Source organism: Eumetopias jubatus, unplaced genomic scaffold (genome assembly GCF_037043125.1).
Source record: "Eumetopias jubatus isolate StellerSeaLion01/CBP00866 unplaced genomic scaffold, mEumJub1_p1.0 scaffold_13, whole genome shotgun sequence".
NCBI classification, from domain to species: domain Eukaryota; kingdom Metazoa; phylum Chordata; class Mammalia; order Carnivora; family Otariidae; genus Eumetopias; species Eumetopias jubatus.
The window spans coordinates 49,882,333-49,901,535 of record NW_028274819.1 but is presented as its reverse complement, the minus strand read 5'-3'; the positions used below and the strand labels follow the sequence as shown (position 1 = coordinate 49,901,535).

Here is a 19,203-nt window from a genome sequence, read left to right as displayed (position 1 = left end):
AGGCCTCCTCTTACCGCACTGACCCTGTGGGCCAAGTTCAGTCACCATTCCCCACCCCCTTTTCTCATGGGATTATTTTTCTTTCTGTTTGAGTTTTTCTCTCTTGCTCGATGACTCTTTTGTTTATTTCTTTGCTTCCCTATAACTCTGTTGGGCTGGACTTTGGCCTCTCTTGCTTCTTCATGTGGCTTCTCTGCTTCTTGGTTGGCTGGAGATCGTTGCCGGAGTGTCAGTGCCCCCGTATTAGGTACTGTACCCTTTCAGGTGAGGTGGAGGGTGAGATGCCCTTGTGTCCCTTCCCTGACACCCTCCCCTTCCGGAACTGGCAGCCATGTCCCCCTCCTGCCTGCATCCCTGGTGCAGGGATGCATCTCCCTTGGGGGAAGGAGGAAGCTCCTTGTTGGGGTTACCCGCCAGTACTTGGACCCCTGAACCTCTAGCACTTGAAGACATTAGCTCACCCTGATTTGGAACCTTAACCTGTCCAGTCCTCAGAGAGAGTCTGGAGTGTGCCTGAGCCCCCTGCTGGTAGAGGTGTAACGTTCTGCTCTGTAGGCAGAGCATACTCTTCCCCACCTCCACTGAAAGATGGCCCTGGCCTGGGGATGAGGTTTTGAAGGTCATGTTCCTTCCTGACCTTCACACACCATTCCATTCTTTCCATCTCAGGAGACACGGAAAGTGGTTGGGACGACACTGTCGTGGCCAACGACCTCTCATCCACGTCATCGGGCACTGACTCAAGCCCCCAGTCTCCCCTGACGCCAGATGGTAAACGGAGCCCCAAAGGCATCAGGAAGTTCTGGGGAAAGTAAGTTGGTGGTGGTGATCATAATTACATTGCTTAGAATTAGTATTCTTCTTGAACGGCCAAAGAACCACATAGTCCCCTGTTTAATTAGATGTTGGAACAGCACTAGAAACAGAATGGCTGTTAGGGGGAAGAATTTGAGTTCTCTTTGTAGCAGTTGCCTACCTGCCCTTCATTCCAGGCATCACGCCCTCCCACAAACCCCGAGCATATTCTCTGCAGCTTACACCACATGTACTTTGGAAGAGACACATGACTGAGACCAACTTCTTCCTTCCCAGGGGTCAGTCTGTGTCTGAAGAAAGACTTGCTGGCCCCACTGATCCAGTCTGTGAAATGCGGCAGAAACGGGCCTCCTACCCCGCATCACTCCTCACTTGGACCCCCCCAGGGCATGCCCTAAATCCAAGAGGCAGAATGAGAATTGAGGCTTGGGTCTGGGGTGCTGTCACAGGCCATGATCCTTGACCTTTGGGAGGCCCTGGGCAGCAGTGCCACGGAGAGTCTGGCGTCCAGCTGGTGCGGCCCTGCGTCGGGGGTGGTGCCCTGCCTGCGTGCTCCCAGCTGCCCCCTGACAGTCCCCACGGGCTCCTCTCCACACAGGATCCGAAGAACTCAGTCCGGGAACTTTAACACTGATGCCCCGGGGATGGCAGAATTTCGACGAGGTGGGCTCCGGGCAACTGCAGGGCCGAGGCTCTCCAGGACCAGAGACCCCAAGGGTCAGAAATGGTAAGGCTCCCTCTAGTCTATTGACAGAGAACTGTGAGATCTTGGCCAGGGATGCACCCGAGACGGAAGGCAGAGCTTCTCCCCCTTTCCCGCTTGGCACCAGCAGATGTTGCTCATGCTTTACAGGCACACTGAGGTAAAGGCAAAAGGCTCCCTAAAAGCCACTGTGGGTGGTGGGCCCTCTGGCCTCCCTGGAACCTCAGCAGCTCTGCCCGTGTGTGATTCATTCTCAGCAGTAACTCGGCACACTGGATTGAGAAGCTCTGGTGCAACCATTCTGGAACCAGTCTGCAACAGATTCTGGAATCATAAACCTGAGTTGGAATGTCCACTCAACCACTTCCTAGTGGCGAGCCTTAAACCAAGTTCTGTCACCCCTCTGTGCCTCAGTTTACTCATTTGTGAAGTGAGGAATCAAAAGAAGTATTAAAGTTCTTACGAGGATTACATCGCTACTACCCATCTAACCCAAGCATCAGCACTCTGCCACTCATGGGTCGACCTCCTCCAGTAAAAGTGAGAAAGGACATTGTCCCCTGCCACCTGAGCAGGCCACATTGCCATTATGTGTCCTAAGACAAGGCGCCAAACTTTGCTGAAGGGTGTTAACTAAAGGGGGTGGCAGGGGGTGTGTGCCAGGGGAACCACAATGGGAACTTTTGCAGGAGTCTCTCATCACACCTGAATGAAAAAGCATGGAAAGAAGCTAAACTTTTCCTGGCCTGCCCTGTCTGCCCTGGTAGACACTCTCCAGGTAGTAGCTCTGCCCCCTTTCCTTAGGCCGCTCTATTCTGGGAAAGCGTGGCTCCCTCAGGCCTGCCCAGGTGAAACGGTACTCCTGTGTTTAGGAAAACCCCTTTCCGTATCCTCTGATCTCTGTTCCCATCAGACAATTTCCACAAAACGTATCTCCAATAACTATCTCCTGAAGTCTGAGTTACTCAGCCAAGATCAGGCTTCTGGGGTCCTTCGTCAGGATTGGATTGTGACATTTTAAATCTAACCGGACAGTGAAAAGTAAAGTTTAACTCTCTTATATTTAACCCCTCTGAGATTGCCATCTACCAGTGCAGATAGTGAGTAAGATGTGCGCAACTCACGTGTCAGTCCTCGGAAACAGCACAGGCTGCATCCCAGTGACGAGAGAAGTGCGTTTCCCTAAAGCATCCTGTTTTTGGCAGACCTACCCTCCTCCCCAAGAAAGGGAACCCACGGATGCACACTCCCTTTCCCCACCCGGCCACGCCTGCGTTCTAGGCTTTCCAAGTTGGCTCGGGTGCAAGACACGGGGCCTTTCCAGATCCACTTGCGCTTCAAGGGGCATCCCCAGAGGTATTCTCCAGGTGCCTTGCAGAGAGATGTGAGGGCGTATGGACTTAAGTACCTGCTCTCTCGGGATCGAGGCATTGGTATTACAAAAGTAAATGGTCAGTGAGTGGTAGCTTTTGGAGGCAAGAGAAGGCAGAGCCATTCAGAGCCATTAAAAAGTGAGCCAAAGAAAGCTTATATATTCCACAAGAGCGTTCTAATTTGCTAGCAAGTTTTTAAATGTAGACTTAAACATTTCTGATTTTTCAGAGCGAAAATAATCTATAGTAAGCTTGCATGATTAACCTCAGCTCCAATTCTGGCGATTTTTTTAGCGTTGTTTCACTGGCAGGGCTGTAAGAACTTTCTCTAAGACCCTCAGGCATTTTTCCTTAGTGCAGGACCGCATGGTTAGGAGGCCCGCATACCTTCGGCCAGCCATTTTGGGATGGGGTAACCAAAATCAGGAACTTTCTCTCTTGAAGGAAAAACTGCATTTCCAGCCACAGGGCTGCTTCGTGTGAATGTCTTTGTGCTTTGTTAAGCGTAACAAGGATGAGGAAGGGAAAGAAGGACATCCTGAGGAGATTGCTGCTTTTATGCTAACAGCGTTTGTGGTAAGGCCCTGTGTTCGCTGGTAGAAAAGAAAGGCCTTTATTACTCATCAGCGGAAATTTGATATAAACAAATGTCCTCTGGTATTTATAGATGTTTAGGTTTAGCCTTTAAAAAGTCTCATCACCAATATCCCTGTAGAAAAAGTACTTGGTTACAGAAAATCTCCAGCCCCAGTCTCTCTTTTTTTTTTTTTCCCCTAATGAAACACTTGTTTTTAAAATAATCCTTTGTGATAATGACATTTCCTAGGACTCCTCTCTGAGGTTATAGAAGAACGAATTTTATTGTGTTTTTTTCTCTCCTATAAAGTTTTACTGATTTACATTCCAGTTGGCACTGCGGCCCAGAGTGCCTGTCACCCCACAAAAAAATTACATTTTATTGTTAATTTAGTTTGCAGATGTTTGTCATTTTACTTTTTGTGAATTGTCTGCATTTTTTGCCCATTTTTGTTGTTATCTGTCTTACAGACTTCTCTCTGCTCTCTCTCTATATTAAGACATGAAGCTCTGTCTAATAATTGTGATAAATTATGTTTTAGGCTTGTTGCAGAGTTTTACTTTGTTCTGTGACACTTTGACGTATGGAATGTTTATGTTTACGTATAATGAGGTTCATTGAACTTTTCTGTTGTGGTGTTCATGTTAAATTTTTTCAGTGATTTTTTTTTAAAAACTGTGTTTGAGTCGTCTATTTGGGGATTTATTTTGGTATGTGGTGAGAGGTATTTTTATTTTTCTAAGAAAAAGCAGTAGTGTATAATGTTAAAGTCAGGCAGACTCGATGACATGGCTGGATCTCATCTCTGCAGGGATGATTTCTGAGTTGGCCTCCTGAGGGTCTTCAGTCAGACTCTTCTATTGCCTTTCTCCCGTATTCGTGGCATCAGGTTTATCCTGAATGTGAAAAAGTCTAAGCTTCAAGGTCCTTTGCTTGCACCTGGGTGTCTTCTAGGATCTAGAGAGAGTCCCATCAATGTGCTGACAAAGCCATGTGTTTTTCAAAACTTGCTAAGTAAGGTATTTTAACCCAACCGGTTTTTGACTGCTGACTCTACTCCAACCTTCCCCACGTCTGTACACTGCCTTCTGTCAGATGATGTTGGAGCAACATGGGCATTTGGGGGATCTGGCCAAGGGAAAGTTGAGTTTTGGGCATCCATTTAGTTTGGATTTGTTGGGATGTGCTTATGTGGTGTGCAGTCACTTCGTGTTTAGTTGACAAGCTGTCCTGTGTAAAAATGGCTCCCGGGATTCCCGCTACCCCCCGATGTGCCCATCTGCCCGGCCCTCTGATACAAAGACGCAGAGTTGGCGATCGTGTCCCAGTATGAACGTGTCCTTTGGCACTCAGTATCAGAAGTATGGGGTAGTGGAAAAGAAACATTTCAAATGTATAAAACCAGAAGCTATTCTCTGAAAACTTTTTCCAGTCATTAGATCTGCGAAATCCCAGGCAAGGGATTTGGTTCTCTTGGAGGCTTAGTCAAAACAGAAGTTCTCTCTAGTCAGAAATGCACTTACTGATGAGGTGTATACAATTATAAATGCACCATATGCTCTTCCTCTTTCATGGGGATGGCTTATCTGATAATCTCTTACGTCATTTTAACCACAATTTGGAAAGATGTTTTGGAACATGTCAGTAAAGCAAATGGTTTGGCTGCGCCTGAAAGGTACCTTCTCTGTCCTCTTTAAATTACTTGATTGCGTGTTCAGCTGTAGCCCTGGGAGACCCCAGAACTGAAAGAACCTAGCGGGGGGAGGGGGTGGAGAAGGAGGGTCTGCCACTGTGGGAACAATGCAGGTATAGGAGGGTGGAGACCATTTACTAAGAAGGACATGGGAATTCTGTCGAAGATGAGCACCAGAGCTGTAGAACTTTTCAAAAGCTATACAAGACCGAGGTTTTCAAACTGTGATTTCAAAAACATTTTTCCTTCAGAACTGAAATACCCCTCTGATATATTACATATATATTTTTACCAATTTCCAGAAATAAGAAAAGGAGTGAAATCAAAAAGCTAACAGAACATGAAATAAAAATGATAAAATGAACATTTGAAAGTGAAAGTATTCTGGCATTAAGAATAGACAAACGGGGTACCTGGGTAGCGCAGTCAGTTAAGTGTCTTGCCTTCAGCTCAGGTCATAATCCTGGAGTCCTGGGATGGAGCTCCCGCATCAGGCTCCCTGCTCCTTGGGGAGTCTGCTTTTCCCTCTCCTTCTGCACCGCCCCCCCGTACTGTCTCTCTCTATCTCAAATAAGTAAAAAATCTTAAAAAAGAAAAAAAACAGACAAATCATAAGAGACTCCTAACTATAGGGAACAAACTGAGGGCTGCTGGAGGTGAGGTGGGTAGGGGGATGGGGATAACTGGGTGATGGGTGTTAAGGAGAGCACTTGATGCAATGAGCAGTGAGTATTTCATGCAACTGATGAGTCCCTAAACTCTACCTCGGAAACTAATAATACACTACATGTTAATCGATTGATTTAAAAAAAAACTAGCATCTCAAAAACAAAGAAGAAACAAAACCATTCCAGATCATACCAAAAGCAGTAATTCATTAAAAGCAAAGGATAAATTCCAAACAAAAACAGTGAATAGGTTCCTAGATTATTGTTCATATAAAGTGAATCGTATGAACACACTGGAAAAAGCTGAAAATTTCTTGATTTAACATGATCTAATACATCGGCAAAGATAACAAATTTGTAGTAGGAATTTATAAAAATATTTCTAGATTCCATGATTTTTTTCAGTTTGATTAAATTTGTGATCTTTTGTGATTTATTATTCTATATATTTGTTCCTAATTCCATATTCAAATTTTGTACTTTTCTTAAGGCAGTCCATGCAAATTTTACAAGTTCTAGGTCTCACAAAACCTGGATCTATACCTACTCATGGCTCATTATTCCACGTGGCCAGCACTTACCCCAGGACACCTAGAATCATGCTTTCTTTTTCATTACTTTTTTAAAAAATACTTTTTACATCCTAGTCACTGACATTTTATTTATTTTCTAATTTAAATGCAATTAACATATAATATATTACTGGTTTCAGAGGTAGAGGTCATGCTTTCTTGTCATTCTGGTCTTTTAACTTCTTCATCTTAAGAACAACTCAACCAGGCATTCCAAAACAGTTTTTTAACCAGCATGGGGTTAGCGGTACTTTCCTGGAAGGAACCTTACAGACTATCTGGTTTTCTACATTCCATAAATCCTGGTTGGTTTTTCCTCAAATGAACATAAAGTTGCTTTGCCAACCTCCCACCCCAGACTCCATGGAGGTTTCAAGTGTGCCATTATATTCACACTTAAATGAAAAATTGATGTCTTTAAGAACTGATGGCTTTGTAATACCCACCATCCCGTCTAGGAACATGATCTAGGTCTTGATTTATTCATGACTTGATGTTGCTCAGTTGCGTGTTACCGTCATGGCCTCCCCCTGCACTGCCCTCATCCCCACACACACGGACATAAGACCCAGGCATTGCTTGTGAAGCAACTCCTAGACATTTGATAATTTTGGTTGCTATGAATGGGATTTTTAGATTAACAAAAATGTTAGTATGTGTGCTATTGATTTTGTAAGTCATATAAATAAGACGTGTGTTTGATGACTGGTGACCTTACTGGGTTCTCTTGGGTTCTCCAGGTGGGGCGGCGCGTCATCTGAGAAGAGTGGCTTTTTTACTTTTACCTTCTAGCCTTCTTTTTTTCTCTTCTCATACTGGCTTTATTCTCAGACCTGTGTTATTAGTCCTGATTAAAAATACTCTTTTTATTGACTTTAATGTGAATGTCCTTAGTGTTTCATTAATAAAGCATTAGCTATTTAGAAGGTTTTCTTTTTTTTTTAAGATTTTATTTTTTTGAAAATAGAGAGAGAGAGCATGAGAGAGGGGGGAGGGTCAGAGGGAGAAGCAGACTCCCTGCTGAGCAGGGAGCTCGATGTAGAACTCGATCCCGGGACTCCAGGATCATGACCTGAGCCACGCAGGAGCCTCTAGAAGGTTTTCTTTTTTAATGTTAGAGAACTGACCCCCTTTTCCTACTTTTCTAAGCATTTCCCTAAAGTCAGTATTGATCCATAAAAATCTTGTTGATATCATGATTAACCTCGTAACGGGGCACGATTCTGGGCTTGTGGCACGTGTGCCTCATAAGTGGACCGACGGCAAATAAACACGACCTCCTGAGAACCCCATGACTGGCCCATGCTCACAGTCGCTGCAGATTCGAAATTCACACCTGATGTTATCACAGGAATCTCTCGAGTGCACTACAAGTGAGTGTTGTTAGTAGAATCTCGTGCAGCGAGATCCCATGATTGGGATGGTTTAAAACACGGTTCCCTTTTCTCTGAGGCTCTGTTGTGCTCACATGCAGCCTCAGGCTCCCCCACTAACAGGGCCCTGCTGTTTTCCTACTCCCCAGTGACGCCAGTGCCCCCTTTGCCCAGTGGAGCACCGAGCGCGTGTGTGCGTGGCTGGAGGACTTCGGTCTGGGCCAGTACGTGATCTTCGCCCGGCAGTGGGTGACTTCTGGCCACACTTTACTGTCAGCTACCCCTCAGGACATGGAAAAGGTAAGGGCTGAGCCCCGGGAAGGAGGTTCCCCTTTCTCCTCAAACCAATGTCTGGTGAGGTGCGGCCCCCACTCCTCCTTCCCTTGTGCTTACACACACACACACATACACACACACAGATGTCCTCTGTCACTGCAGGTCAATCCCAGGGCACTGTGCAGGGGTCCTCGGCCACACACACCACCCCCCCACCCCCGCCCCAAGATGGACTGTCTCCACCCAGACATGGCGCCCTCCGAGGGTCAAGCTGCCAGCTGGAAGTTCACATCTGTCTTCATCTTTCAATTTCAGGAGTTGGGAATTAAGCAGCCTCTGCACAGGAAGAAGCTGATTTTAGCTGTGAAAGCCATCAACACCAAGCAGGAAGAGAAGTCTGCCCTGCTGGACCACATCTGGGTGACACGTAAGGACGAGCAGTATAGATGCATGTCTCTGGCAGCTCCTAAGGGTAACTTAGCACTTTGCCTAGGAATGCATGCCTCAAAGACTGTGCTCTCCTTGGGAAACGCAGAGGAGGGAGTTCCTTATGGGGAATCCAGCTGGACCCGCAAGATGATCATTTGTTGCTTTTTATTTATCTGCATTCACAGTCTCCCATTCTTAAGAGCCCGAGCACACCTGTTTCTTCTGGTTTCTGTAGGTTGGCTTGATGATATTGGCTTACCGCAATACAAAGACCAGTTTCATGAGTCCAGAGTCGATGGGCGAATGCTACAGTACCTAACTGTGGTGAGGATTTTCCCTTTCAGTGTTTTGGTTGTCCCTGCAAGCACTCAGCGCAGGTATCCCCATGGTGCTTATTTTAAACTTGCTTCCACGTCCTCTCTCTTTTCTTAAGGTCTTTAAATAGTATTGTTGATCACACAAGAGGTCCGAGGTGGCAGAGTAGGAACCATTGTGCTAAGAGAAGCTGCTGGTGTGTCCATGTGCACTTTCTAAGATGTGGTAGACTTGTCTGTGTGTGGTCTGGGAAGGAATCTTAAGGGTCTTAGTCACCTTGGAAACTCTGGTTTATCAACCAGAACTCTTCTCTTCCAGAATGATCTCCTCTTCTTAAAAGTTACCAGCCAACTACATCATCTCAGCATCAAATGTGCCATTCATGTGCTGCACGTCAACAACTTCAACCCCCACTGCCTGCACCGGCGGCCAGCTGATGAGGTGAGGGCAGGATGGTACCGATCCTGGCAGCCCTGTGTGCAAGGTTAGGTGTGAGAAAACAAGAATGACCTCAGTGCAACATGGCTGCCTTCTGAACCAGGGTGCTTGGGATTCTTTCCTTTGCTAGTGCTTCATGGGGCTCCAAACACCCCCTGTTGCCTGCATTTTGTGCCCCACAACAGACACTAGACTTCTAAGCTCCCACCGCTCTTGGGGAGACCCATGTTCAGGGCCAGAGGCAGTAACAACAAGTCTTTCAAAGCCATCACAATGATCACAGATGATGAGCAAGTGGTACAAAGGAGAAGGAGGGAAAGCAAATGGCAAGATGGGGTCAGAGTAGACAGAGGAGAGAAGATCCCATCTGGAACCAGACATTTCAAATCTCCCTACTTGTAGCTACGAAATTAGCTGGCCTCTAGTCCCAGGTGCACAGGGGATGGTGAGCAGGTTTTGCTAGAGAAGAAATAGTGTAGGTAAACACTGCAGTTCACATCCTGGAGAAGTGCCTGGTCATGTTCTACATGGCACGGGGCTCTTGTTGGGCCCCGAAGCTAAAGTCTTGTCAGTCACACCCCGTCTCCTGTATTCCTAGGAACTAAGTGTAACTGTGCTGTAAGATTAACTCCTCTTCCTGAGGGATTAAAAACTCCTACCTCCACCTTCCATCTCGTGTTCTCTCTATTCAGCAAATAAGTTTTGAATGCCTTGTGTATGTCAGGCAGAGCGCTGAGCATTTTGAAGACTAAGATGCCACTTAGGTCTAAGTGTCTTAATATGTGTTCCCCTGAAACATTTGGCCACACCCAGGAGATCTTTGTCTCTAAAACACTTGACTCTTAAATGATAGTCCTCTTTCAAGTTCTGTTGAATCACCGAATGAATGACTCTGTGCCTTCATTTACTAGTCCCAACCAGAGATTTAGGGAGTCACAGGGTTCTGGAATCGCATATTTCAGTGTAGAAGGTCTTGCAAGATTCTGTGAGAGCTCTATCTCTTAGAAACCGGGAAGGCTCTTAGGCAGCTGGGCTGGCTACCTGGCTCTGTGGGCATGAGGGCTGTCTTCTGGTCGGGCATCTGAGGCAGGCTTACTCCCAGGGGCTGGCCCCACAGGAGACCAGAGGTAGGACTTGTTAGACCCAGCTTTCTCACTCTCTCCCTCTCCCTGTCACAGAGTAACCTTTCTCCTTCAGAAGTTGTGCAGTGGTCCAACCACAGGGTGATGGAGTGGTTGCGATCTGTGGACCTGGCGGAGTACGCACCCAACCTTCGTGGGAGTGGTGTCCACGGAGGCCTCATCGTGAGTGGCTCTTTAGCCTAGCCCACCTGCTTCAGTGTAAACGGGGGTATTCAGAAACTGATTTCTTCATGGCTAGACATAAATCCTAGGAAAAAATATTGATAGCCCTTGCATCAATTGAAATCTCAAAATATTTGATAATTTGCAGTCGGGAATGAATATACCTCATGGAAACGAGATGGTTTCTGGAAAGGTCTTCTGTAGCAACAGATCCAGAGGGATCCAGGACAAATGGGTTGCATAAGTCAGGCCTTAACGTGGCATCTCCACCAGCACGTGGAGGAACACAGTGGCTGGGGAAGTGAGGGGTTGGCCACCACAGTGTAACTTCCCCCTTGGCGCAATATGGTCATGATTGTCACTCAGATCTCTCAAGTGGTAAAGCCAGTGGGGAAATGAAAGGGTGGTTTGAATGTCCTCCAGAGCAGACTGGACCTGGGGAGACAGCCGTATCCAGGAACCCACTGCTCTCTGCTGGGCAGTGAGAACGAGGTGGGCAGTCAACCAGTGTGTTAGCGTCTACCCAGAGCCGGGCCCTGTGCAGAGCAGACAGAGGGGAGTGGGATACAGGACGAGTGGATGAGCTTCAGCCCCTCTCTGGAGACACCCCTCTGCGCATGGGGGCCTATTTGTCAGTGTGCCCTCCTGGAGCCATCTGTGGTCATCCCCGGGTGGTCTGTCTGTGTTTGTTTCTTAGATCCTGGAGCCACGCTTCACTGGGGACACCCTAGCTATGCTTCTCAATATTCCACCACAAAAGACGCTCCTCAGACGCCACCTAACCACCAAATTCAGTGCCCTGATTGGTCCTGAGGCTGAGCAAGAAAAGCGAGAGAAAATAGCCTCACCAGCGTACACGCCACTGACCACCACAGCCAAAGTGCGGGTGAGTTGCCAAGCCCTTCCTGGGGTGGCCACAGGGGCCTGCCTTCTAGCACTCGTGTTGTACTGCAGCGGGCCCAGTGCCTGGAGCCAAACCAGCCAAGGGCCATGGGGCACACAGATGAGGAGACTGTCTCAGGTACGGACCTCAGAGCTTGGTCTCCTCATCTGTTTTTGTTCAGCCAGTTCCCTGCCGTACCTGAGTCCAAGGAAGAGAGTAGACTTTTCCGTACACGGACATTACGTCCCGGAAGCATCTGCTCTCAGGCAACTGGTGCTTATCCTCTGTCCCAGTGCTGCCTTGACTCATCTCACAAGCAGATGAGCTCACGTTTCTGAGTTCTGTTCGGTCAGGCTCATCTGTGGGCCACACTGCTCTGGGAGGTCTTCCTCAGAACTGTCCTGCCAACATAGGGAGCGCTCCAGTGGCCTTGTGCTGGGGTGGCGGCCAGTACACGGCTGTCCAGGGGTCTCCAGGTCATACGAGCACCAGCAGCACTCACTGGGGCTGTCTGAACTCCACAGAGCTTGTGAGAAACTGTCTGAGCCACACTGTCCTCGGACCATGTCCTCCTCAGACTGCAGGCCCACACACACAATCTCTGGAGGCTGTGTCCCCAGCAGCAGGGGATGCCTAGGTCCAGCTACAATTCATGCACAGACCTCCCTCCCCAAGGGAGCAGGACCACAAGTATGTCGGGGGGAGACCAGCGTGAACAGCAGGAGGGGCTGCCCAGGGCTCTCCGGTGTGGCCTCCCCGGGGCATGAGGCGCTGCGAGCCGCAGAGGCCACGACTGTGTGAGGCAGGTCCTCCACCTCGGCTTCCAATAGCAGTTCCTGGGTTCCCCTGGGGAGAGTAGAATGTCACTCGTGGGCCAGCAGGGCCTGAGTTTCTTGTACACAGTCTCGGAGGAGCAAGATTCTCTCTCCTTGCTCAAGATTATTTATCTGTTGGCCTTTCTCTAGCCAGGATCTCTCTTTTGTTGAGGATTTTTCCAGAAGTTGTTTGCCTTCTTCCTTTCCTCATGAGCCCGCTCTTATATTGTGAGTTCTATCTGCACACTGACTTGGTAAGCCCCTTCTCCTAATCTTGCTTTTATTGTGTTTTAGCCAAGGAAACTAGGATTTTCGCATTTTGGAAACATAAGAAAAAAGAAATTCGATGAGTCGACAGACTACATTTGCCCCATGGAGCCCAGTGACAGTGTTGGTGACAGTCACAGGGCCTACAGTGGCTACCGGGGCCTCAGCCCCCTCGATGCCCCTGAACTGGACAGGCTGGACCAGGTGGGACAGATTAGCTGATGACCTTGTTATCTGTCCTCTCTGCACCCCGAGAGCTTCACCGTAACACCGCGTGTGTCCCCATAGAGCTGTACCTCACCACCCGCCCCTGTGCATGCCTCGCAGAACATTCCGGCTGCTGTGTACCCCAGGCCAGTCTCTCTCTGAACTCTGGGGGTGGCCAGGGTATGGAGTGGCACTTTTGCTAAGGGGCCAGGCTTTGGGGACTGTTGCCAAAGGTGGAGTCAGGAGGAAAGATGCTTGTACATCTGTAGCAATTTTTAATGGCCATCTTCGGCACCGGTGGAAACACACGACCCTGGACACGGGTTCAGAGACCATGGACAATCCCCAGAGGCTCAGCTCTTGGGCCCTTCTGCTGGGTTTCCACCGAGGGGCAATCTCAAGTGCCTTAGGCCTATGGCCACAGAGTTGTGGCTGAGACCCCAGGGATGGCAGCAGGGACTCCTGCCGCAGTGACTGCGTAACTGTGTTGTGCCTTTAACCACAGAGGTGGTCGCTTCTTTCTGGTAATAAAGACAATATTTATGTAGAAAGCAAATAGCACCACATATCTTTAACCTCACTGGGCAGGGAAGAGAGCTGGGCACAGCTGGAGATGGAGTCCGTGTGTTGCCCAGCATGACAGCGGGTGGCCCCGAGCCAGTCCTCGGCCAGGGGCACACTCGGCATTTGCCAAGTGTCATGGACGAGGAGACTGGAGCAGGGAGGGACCCCGCATCCTTCAGAGGAGGTCTGGGGCCTCTTCACTTCAGGCTCCACCTCCCTCTTATGAAGCTGTGGGGAACCTGGTGCTCACTGACTGTGGGTCACATCTGTCGTGCAGACCCCAGAGTCGGTTTCCGTTTCAGCAGCGTGAGCCTCCTCAGGGGCAGAGGGGGAGACAAGAACGTGGCCTCGTGGAAATTGCCTCTGTTCTTTTATGTGGTTTGTCAGCCTCCCTGCTACTAACCTGGCTGGGCCCGTAACCGTTGTGGGGGCTGGCCGGTCTGTCGGCAGAATGGGAACAGCCCTGGCTTCCTGATTTAGAGGCTGGCTAACTGATAATGGCTCTTCCAGATGGGCCTTGTCTGGACGGGGACTGACGGAGAGACACATCTTGCCAGTCTGGGTTCCTGCTCATGAGATTCCAGTTTGCCTAGGGCAGGGTTTGGCCCTTCTGGGTCCCCCGGGCCTCGTCTGCAAAATAACAGCGACCTCATAACTGTCTGGTGGCTGGGGCAGGGCTTGATGGCCCCCTTGAGGGCACTTTGATTCTGTCCCAGATGGAGGTAGTGCTCTGGTTTGCTTCTTAAACTACCAGCAGCCCCAGGGATGGCCGATGACCCCAGGCCATGACCACCTGGGCCCCCCTAAAGTCAGCCTGGTGCCTGATTCCAGTACCCGGGACACTGAACGGCAGGTGCTCCTCGGGGCTGGTCGCTAGGCGTAGCTGTCATCGAGCTGCAGGGCCGGCTTTGTCCCTGATTCCTAGGGTGTCCTGGGGAGAGCATCTCTGCATGCACCTGTTTTCAAACCCTGCATGGAATTTTGTCACTACATTTCTCTCTGGCCTCAAGCAAGGCCTCTATCCCTTTGTGGGCCTCAATTTTCCCACCTGGAAAATGTGGGATGATACTTGAAGCCTTCAGAGGATGCTTCTAAATCTACAATGTCTACATAGGCTTAGGGAAGAGGGAGCAGACCAGCAATACCTGAGGAGGAGGGGAGGCGAGGGAGGCTCCTGGCAGTGAGGAAGCTCTATGAGCAGCTCCCTGAGGGTGCCCACCCATACCTACCCTGGGCATCAGCATACGGGGTTCCGTTGTCACCGGAAATTGTCTGTGTATTCAGCATGCTGAGGCCTTCATTCCTGCCGCTTTCTGCTTCTAGAAATAGCTGGAGCACTGAGCATGTGTGGAAGGGCTGCTTCTCATCTCCTGTGCACCCTCAGTGTTGGTGCCAGGACGGGCCCTGGGAGAGTGTGCACACAGCAGTGTGGGATACTGGAAGCTCCGACCTTCCCAAGGACAGAAACAGCATGTGCCCTGCCCAGCTGTCACTCCCCAGGGCCTGGGCCCCCTCCTCACCCACTCCCCAGGACAGGACTTGCATGCCATCCCTGTGAATCACAAGCTGAGTCCATCCGCATGTGCTGACCAGGCTGCTGCCCATTTTACAGATGGCCCCTTCGGAAGGTGCTGTGACGCAGATAGGGCTCCTCTCCCAAGACATTCACCGCCTCACGGTAGGATTCTGACCCTCTCTCTGCAGTAGGCCAGGTGCTGGGGTGGCCCCACGAATTTGGTGTCGTGATACCCACAGCCTGAACACCACCCCCCAATCCCAACCTGGGTCCTAGGCTGTGCTAGAAATTTGAAGGGTAGTGCTGAGCACTGTGGCCTGAGCTGCTAGGGGCACTGAGAAGGGTCATAGGCCTTGAGCTGAAACCAGCTAAAGCATGCCAGGTCTTGGTCCTCTTCCCAGGCTCAGAGCTGGTGAGGAAACCAAGATGCTTGGCAGTTCCGGGTCACCTGCCTCATCATCCCAATGCCCGGGCCTCCTCTCTGACTTGGTGAGCACTGCTCTTCCCTCTGCCCATGAGACACATGCATTTTGTGCCATGCCTCTGTCCTCATGGCACTCGTGGGCATGTGGACACATCCTAGTATGCCTCATGGGTACAAACTATCATGAAGGGGCAGAATGGCGTCCAGGAGAGATGCCACTTTGGAGGGAGGCCAATCTGGTTCAAGCCCCTGCTCTGCCTCTCACTGACTCTGGGACCTCAGGCAAGTCATTCTCTCTGCGAGCCGCAGCTTAGTTGTCTGTAAAGCCACCTTGCAAGGCTTAGAGACAGACGACAGCTGGCAGGAAAAGTCCAGCCACAGAGAAGATTCACGCTATGGAGGCCCTGTACCTTCCACTGCCCCCTTACTTTTGGATGGTCCCATCACGGAGCCCACTGGCTGTAGCCCCTGTCCCCGTCCTTCGCTCACTGATCTATTAGGGCACATTAAGAAGGCTGCATCCAAGGACAAGATGGAAGTGGAGGGGGCGGGGGGCTCCCTGAATCGAAATGAGATCATTTTTATTTTACTTTTCCCTTGGTTTGCACACTGAAGTGAATGCACCCAGCCTTGCCCTCATCACTACTCGCAGGCCTTGGGTGGTCTTGCAATAGCAACTTCCCCTCTAAGGTATGAGCGATGTATTGTCTTAATAGCACAGTCTGTTCTGATTCCGCATGTGGGGTCCCTGGAACCCCGTGAACTTAGGGGGTACCAGTGGTGTCAGATGGGGCCTCACCCAGTGTCCCACTGCTTCCTGCGTAGCTGCCACACAGCAGCCTTGACCAAAACCCTGTTCAACTGGCCCTTGGGCTGTGTCCTTTCAGACTCTGCTGAGCCAGGACCAGCTGCTGAGTGACTCTCGCCTGGCCGCTCCCAGCCCTGAGGACTGGAGGTGACTTTCTTCGTGGCCAAGAGCCCAGAGAGGGGGCCCCGAGTCTTTGCATCGGGGAGCTGGCATGGCCACCCGCAGAGCCCAGATGGGCTGGCAGGACCCCTCGGACGTGTGCGCCGACAGGAGCGAGCAGAGCGGTGAACAGATGTCCAGGAGGGGGCCCCGGGGGCCCTGCGTTTTCAACCATGCTAGGCTCTTCACCGCAGCTTTTATACCTTTTGTACTTTTATACGTGGATTGCCCCCCACTTCTGTGGGGAGGGCAGTGAGACATCAGCACAGACTCAATGGCCCCTGCTCCTCCTGGTGACGTTTGGGAGGTTCTTATGCCAAAGGGGAAGGGCAAGGAGTTCGTAAAACTCTGCTGGAAGAAAATTCTGGAAAAAAAAATGTTCTGGCTGTCCTGTAGTGGCTGAGCCGGCTGAAATGACAGGGAGCCCCTCCTGGCTGCTTCCACACTGAGGGGGTACTTCCCTTCACAGGAACCGGCCCAGGGTGAGCACGGCGAAGGAGCAGTGGGACTCCTCCCACGGCCCTTACTGCCCTTGTCCTGCCCTCCTCTGCAGCAGGGTGTCAGTTTGTCCGTGCTGCTGGGCCTCCTCAAGTCTGAGCAGAGGCGGCTCTAACACGTGAGCGGACCCCCGAACCCTAGCTGACCTGCAGCGCAGGCTCCCAAGTGCAGGTGTCTGGTCAGATGGCTGCCCCCAGCAGACGGCCCTTGCACACCCCAAACAACGTTTCCACTGCAGCTGGCCATCTCCCCACACAGCCTGTTCCCTGCCGTGTCTCCTTCCTCGGGGAGAGGCCCCATGTGCCCCCAGCCATTCTGTCCCTCCCAGCCAGTCTCCCCACTGGCGACAGCCCCATCCTCCCTGTGACAGACAGCTCAGGCCTCCTCTCTCCTCTGCTTTCCAAAGCTGGTCTCCTCCCCGGTCCCTCCTCTCCCCAGCTGGTGCCCTGCAGTCCTCTCCCCTGTCCGAGAGCGGCCTTCCCAAAGCACTGTTTTCATCCTGATACCGTTCCATCGAGAGGGGCGTTCAAAAGCCTTAGGCAGTACCCACGGCCCTTCTGAGCCTCCAGCCTCACGAAGCCTCACGAAAGCCTGTGCCGCTGCCTTTCCCTCACCGTGAGGTGTCATTTTCCCCCTGCTCCCCCTCACAAGGCCGAGTTCTGCCTGTCTGGAGCCAGCAAGCCACACGGCTTCTTTCAGGAAGCCTTCACTGATGCGTAGGAGTTTCCTGTGTCCCACTGTGCCGTCAGCCCCTGAGCCCGAGCCCTCCTCGCTCCCCCTGCTGGGTTTCTTTCTCCCTCACACAGCCACCATTAGCACAAAGGCACTGAGCAGCTGCTGTGGGCGCACTCCCATACCGCCGGCCCTGGTCCCCAAACCGCTCAGGGACTCCACGCATGCCGCCATGCCGTGCTCCAGCCACTCACCCCTTCGTATGTTAAGCATGTTCCATGCCAGGCTGAGGGCTGGAGGTCTAGGCACGAATGTCAGGGTGCTTTTCTGAGAGTGCTGATGCTCTAGTGGGGGTTACACCTGTTTTAAGCTGAAAGGTATAGATGCTCCAGTAGAAACCAGTTTGTCCTTTTTAATGGAGAGCTGGGGGAGTGGCCGGAAAAGACTTCAAGGAAGAGGTGCTCCCTGGATTTCAGACATGAATCGGTTCCCCGAGTGTGCCAGAGGGGAAAGGTGTGGTAAGCTCTGTGTTAAGAGGAAAGTACGAGGGTGGGCTCTTACTCATCATACTGTGCCCAGCAGAGTATCTTTTCCAAGTAGGGATCTGCTGAGGGTGTGCTGAACACACGCATGGATGAAGGCTCGCAGCCCCTCCCCCCCACTCACCTCCCCACCCATCACACCCATACCCACCCTCTGTGAGACCATCCCTAGGCAGGGCACAGCTGCACCCTCTCCTATCCACCCCCCCCCACGCACGCGCACACATCCAGTGACACCGTTGCAGCAGCAATGCTAACAATGCCAGTTTTTGCAGAAAGGAAAGGAATTAAGCACCCAGGTCTGAAGCCCAGCTTTGCTGCCTCCTGTTAGAAGGACCTGAAGATAATAACTTCATCTTAGAGCTTCACTTTCCTCATCTGTAACTCGGGAGAACATCATCCCCACGGAATCTCCAGCTTGTTGTGAGAATGATGCGAACTAAAGCGCAGGACAAGTTCTACCCATCCCTGGGCAACGGAGCAGTACGTCAGCCTGGCCGTGGACAGTCAGGGCTGGGGGGGTCACTTGGATCACTTGCGCTTAGCAATGGCAAGGATTTCAGGAATAACTCCTGGAGCCTCATCTCATTTGCAAGTTCAGAAGCTTCTGTGCTAACCACCCCACCTGCCACACCAGAACGGGGCCTGGCATTTAGAAGATGCTGAGAAAACCGGGCCCTTGCCTCCATCTGTTGTGCAAAACACAGGGAATCTAGCATGGCTGGAGCCTGCCTACCATACAGATTTACAACTCCCTAATACCTTTTAACACCGTTCCCACTTCAAGGGTCTCCTACAAAAGAAGGAAGAGTGCACATGGAGGGTGCCTGGGCCCTCTAGTAAGTCTGACCTTCAAAACAGAACACTCTGGAGATGGGAGCTCAAGAAAGATTACTGGGAGTTGATATGACCCCACTTGGATCCTTCTGGAATTCTGCCCCTGCACTTTTGCCAGTTCTGACCTCCCTTGGACACACAGAAGACCGTTCACATGTAGGGCTGGCCTAGCAGGTCCCCCCCAGAGTCACGTCTCCTGAGCCGTCTGCTTTGTGCTGAAGTTGATTTCATTCAACTATGGGGCAAGGCACTGAAACGGAGTTCCTTCGAGCCTCCCAAGCTAGGAGGCCTCAGAAACCAGTCTGCCTCCAGCCCCTTGAATGCTTCTTAGGCTCACACCCGAACGAGGAGCCATGTGCCTGAGGATGCATTACAAGGCACTTGTGATCACATCCCAGTTTAATGTGCTGAGGCAGAACTCACTCCGAAACAGATGAAAGGGACCAGGCAAATATGCTAGAAGCAAGGGAAGTA

At 50.8% G+C, this 19,203-nt stretch overlaps 1 protein-coding gene across 2 annotated transcripts in view; it reads left to right on the top strand.

Moving 5' to 3' along the window:
* The window catches only part of PPFIBP2 (PPFIB scaffold protein 2), a 145,018-nt gene extending 128,563 nt beyond the window's left edge, over positions 1 to 16,455 (top strand). The window contains exons 16-26 of one of the 2 annotated variants that reach the window (XM_028116897.2): positions 670 to 811; positions 1,415 to 1,543; positions 7,925 to 8,075; positions 8,367 to 8,478; positions 8,716 to 8,804; positions 9,114 to 9,236; positions 10,412 to 10,537; positions 11,235 to 11,423; positions 12,530 to 12,706; positions 14,886 to 14,951; positions 16,101 to 16,455. In XM_028116897.2, coding sequence (XP_027972698.2) covers positions 670 to 811; positions 1,415 to 1,543; positions 7,925 to 8,075; positions 8,367 to 8,478; positions 8,716 to 8,804; positions 9,114 to 9,236; positions 10,412 to 10,537; positions 11,235 to 11,423; positions 12,530 to 12,706; positions 14,886 to 14,951; positions 16,101 to 16,172 — 1,376 coding nt within the window. In that variant the 3' untranslated portion in view covers positions 16,173 to 16,455. Of the gene's footprint in view, positions 1 to 669; positions 812 to 1,414; positions 1,544 to 7,924; positions 8,076 to 8,366; positions 8,479 to 8,715; positions 8,805 to 9,113; positions 9,237 to 10,411; positions 10,538 to 11,234; positions 11,424 to 12,529; positions 12,808 to 14,885; positions 14,952 to 16,100 lie in introns of those variants that run through there. The other variant, XM_088017458.1, reaches the window with a different exon arrangement.
* Positions 16,456 to 19,203: the final 2,748 nt, after the last annotated feature.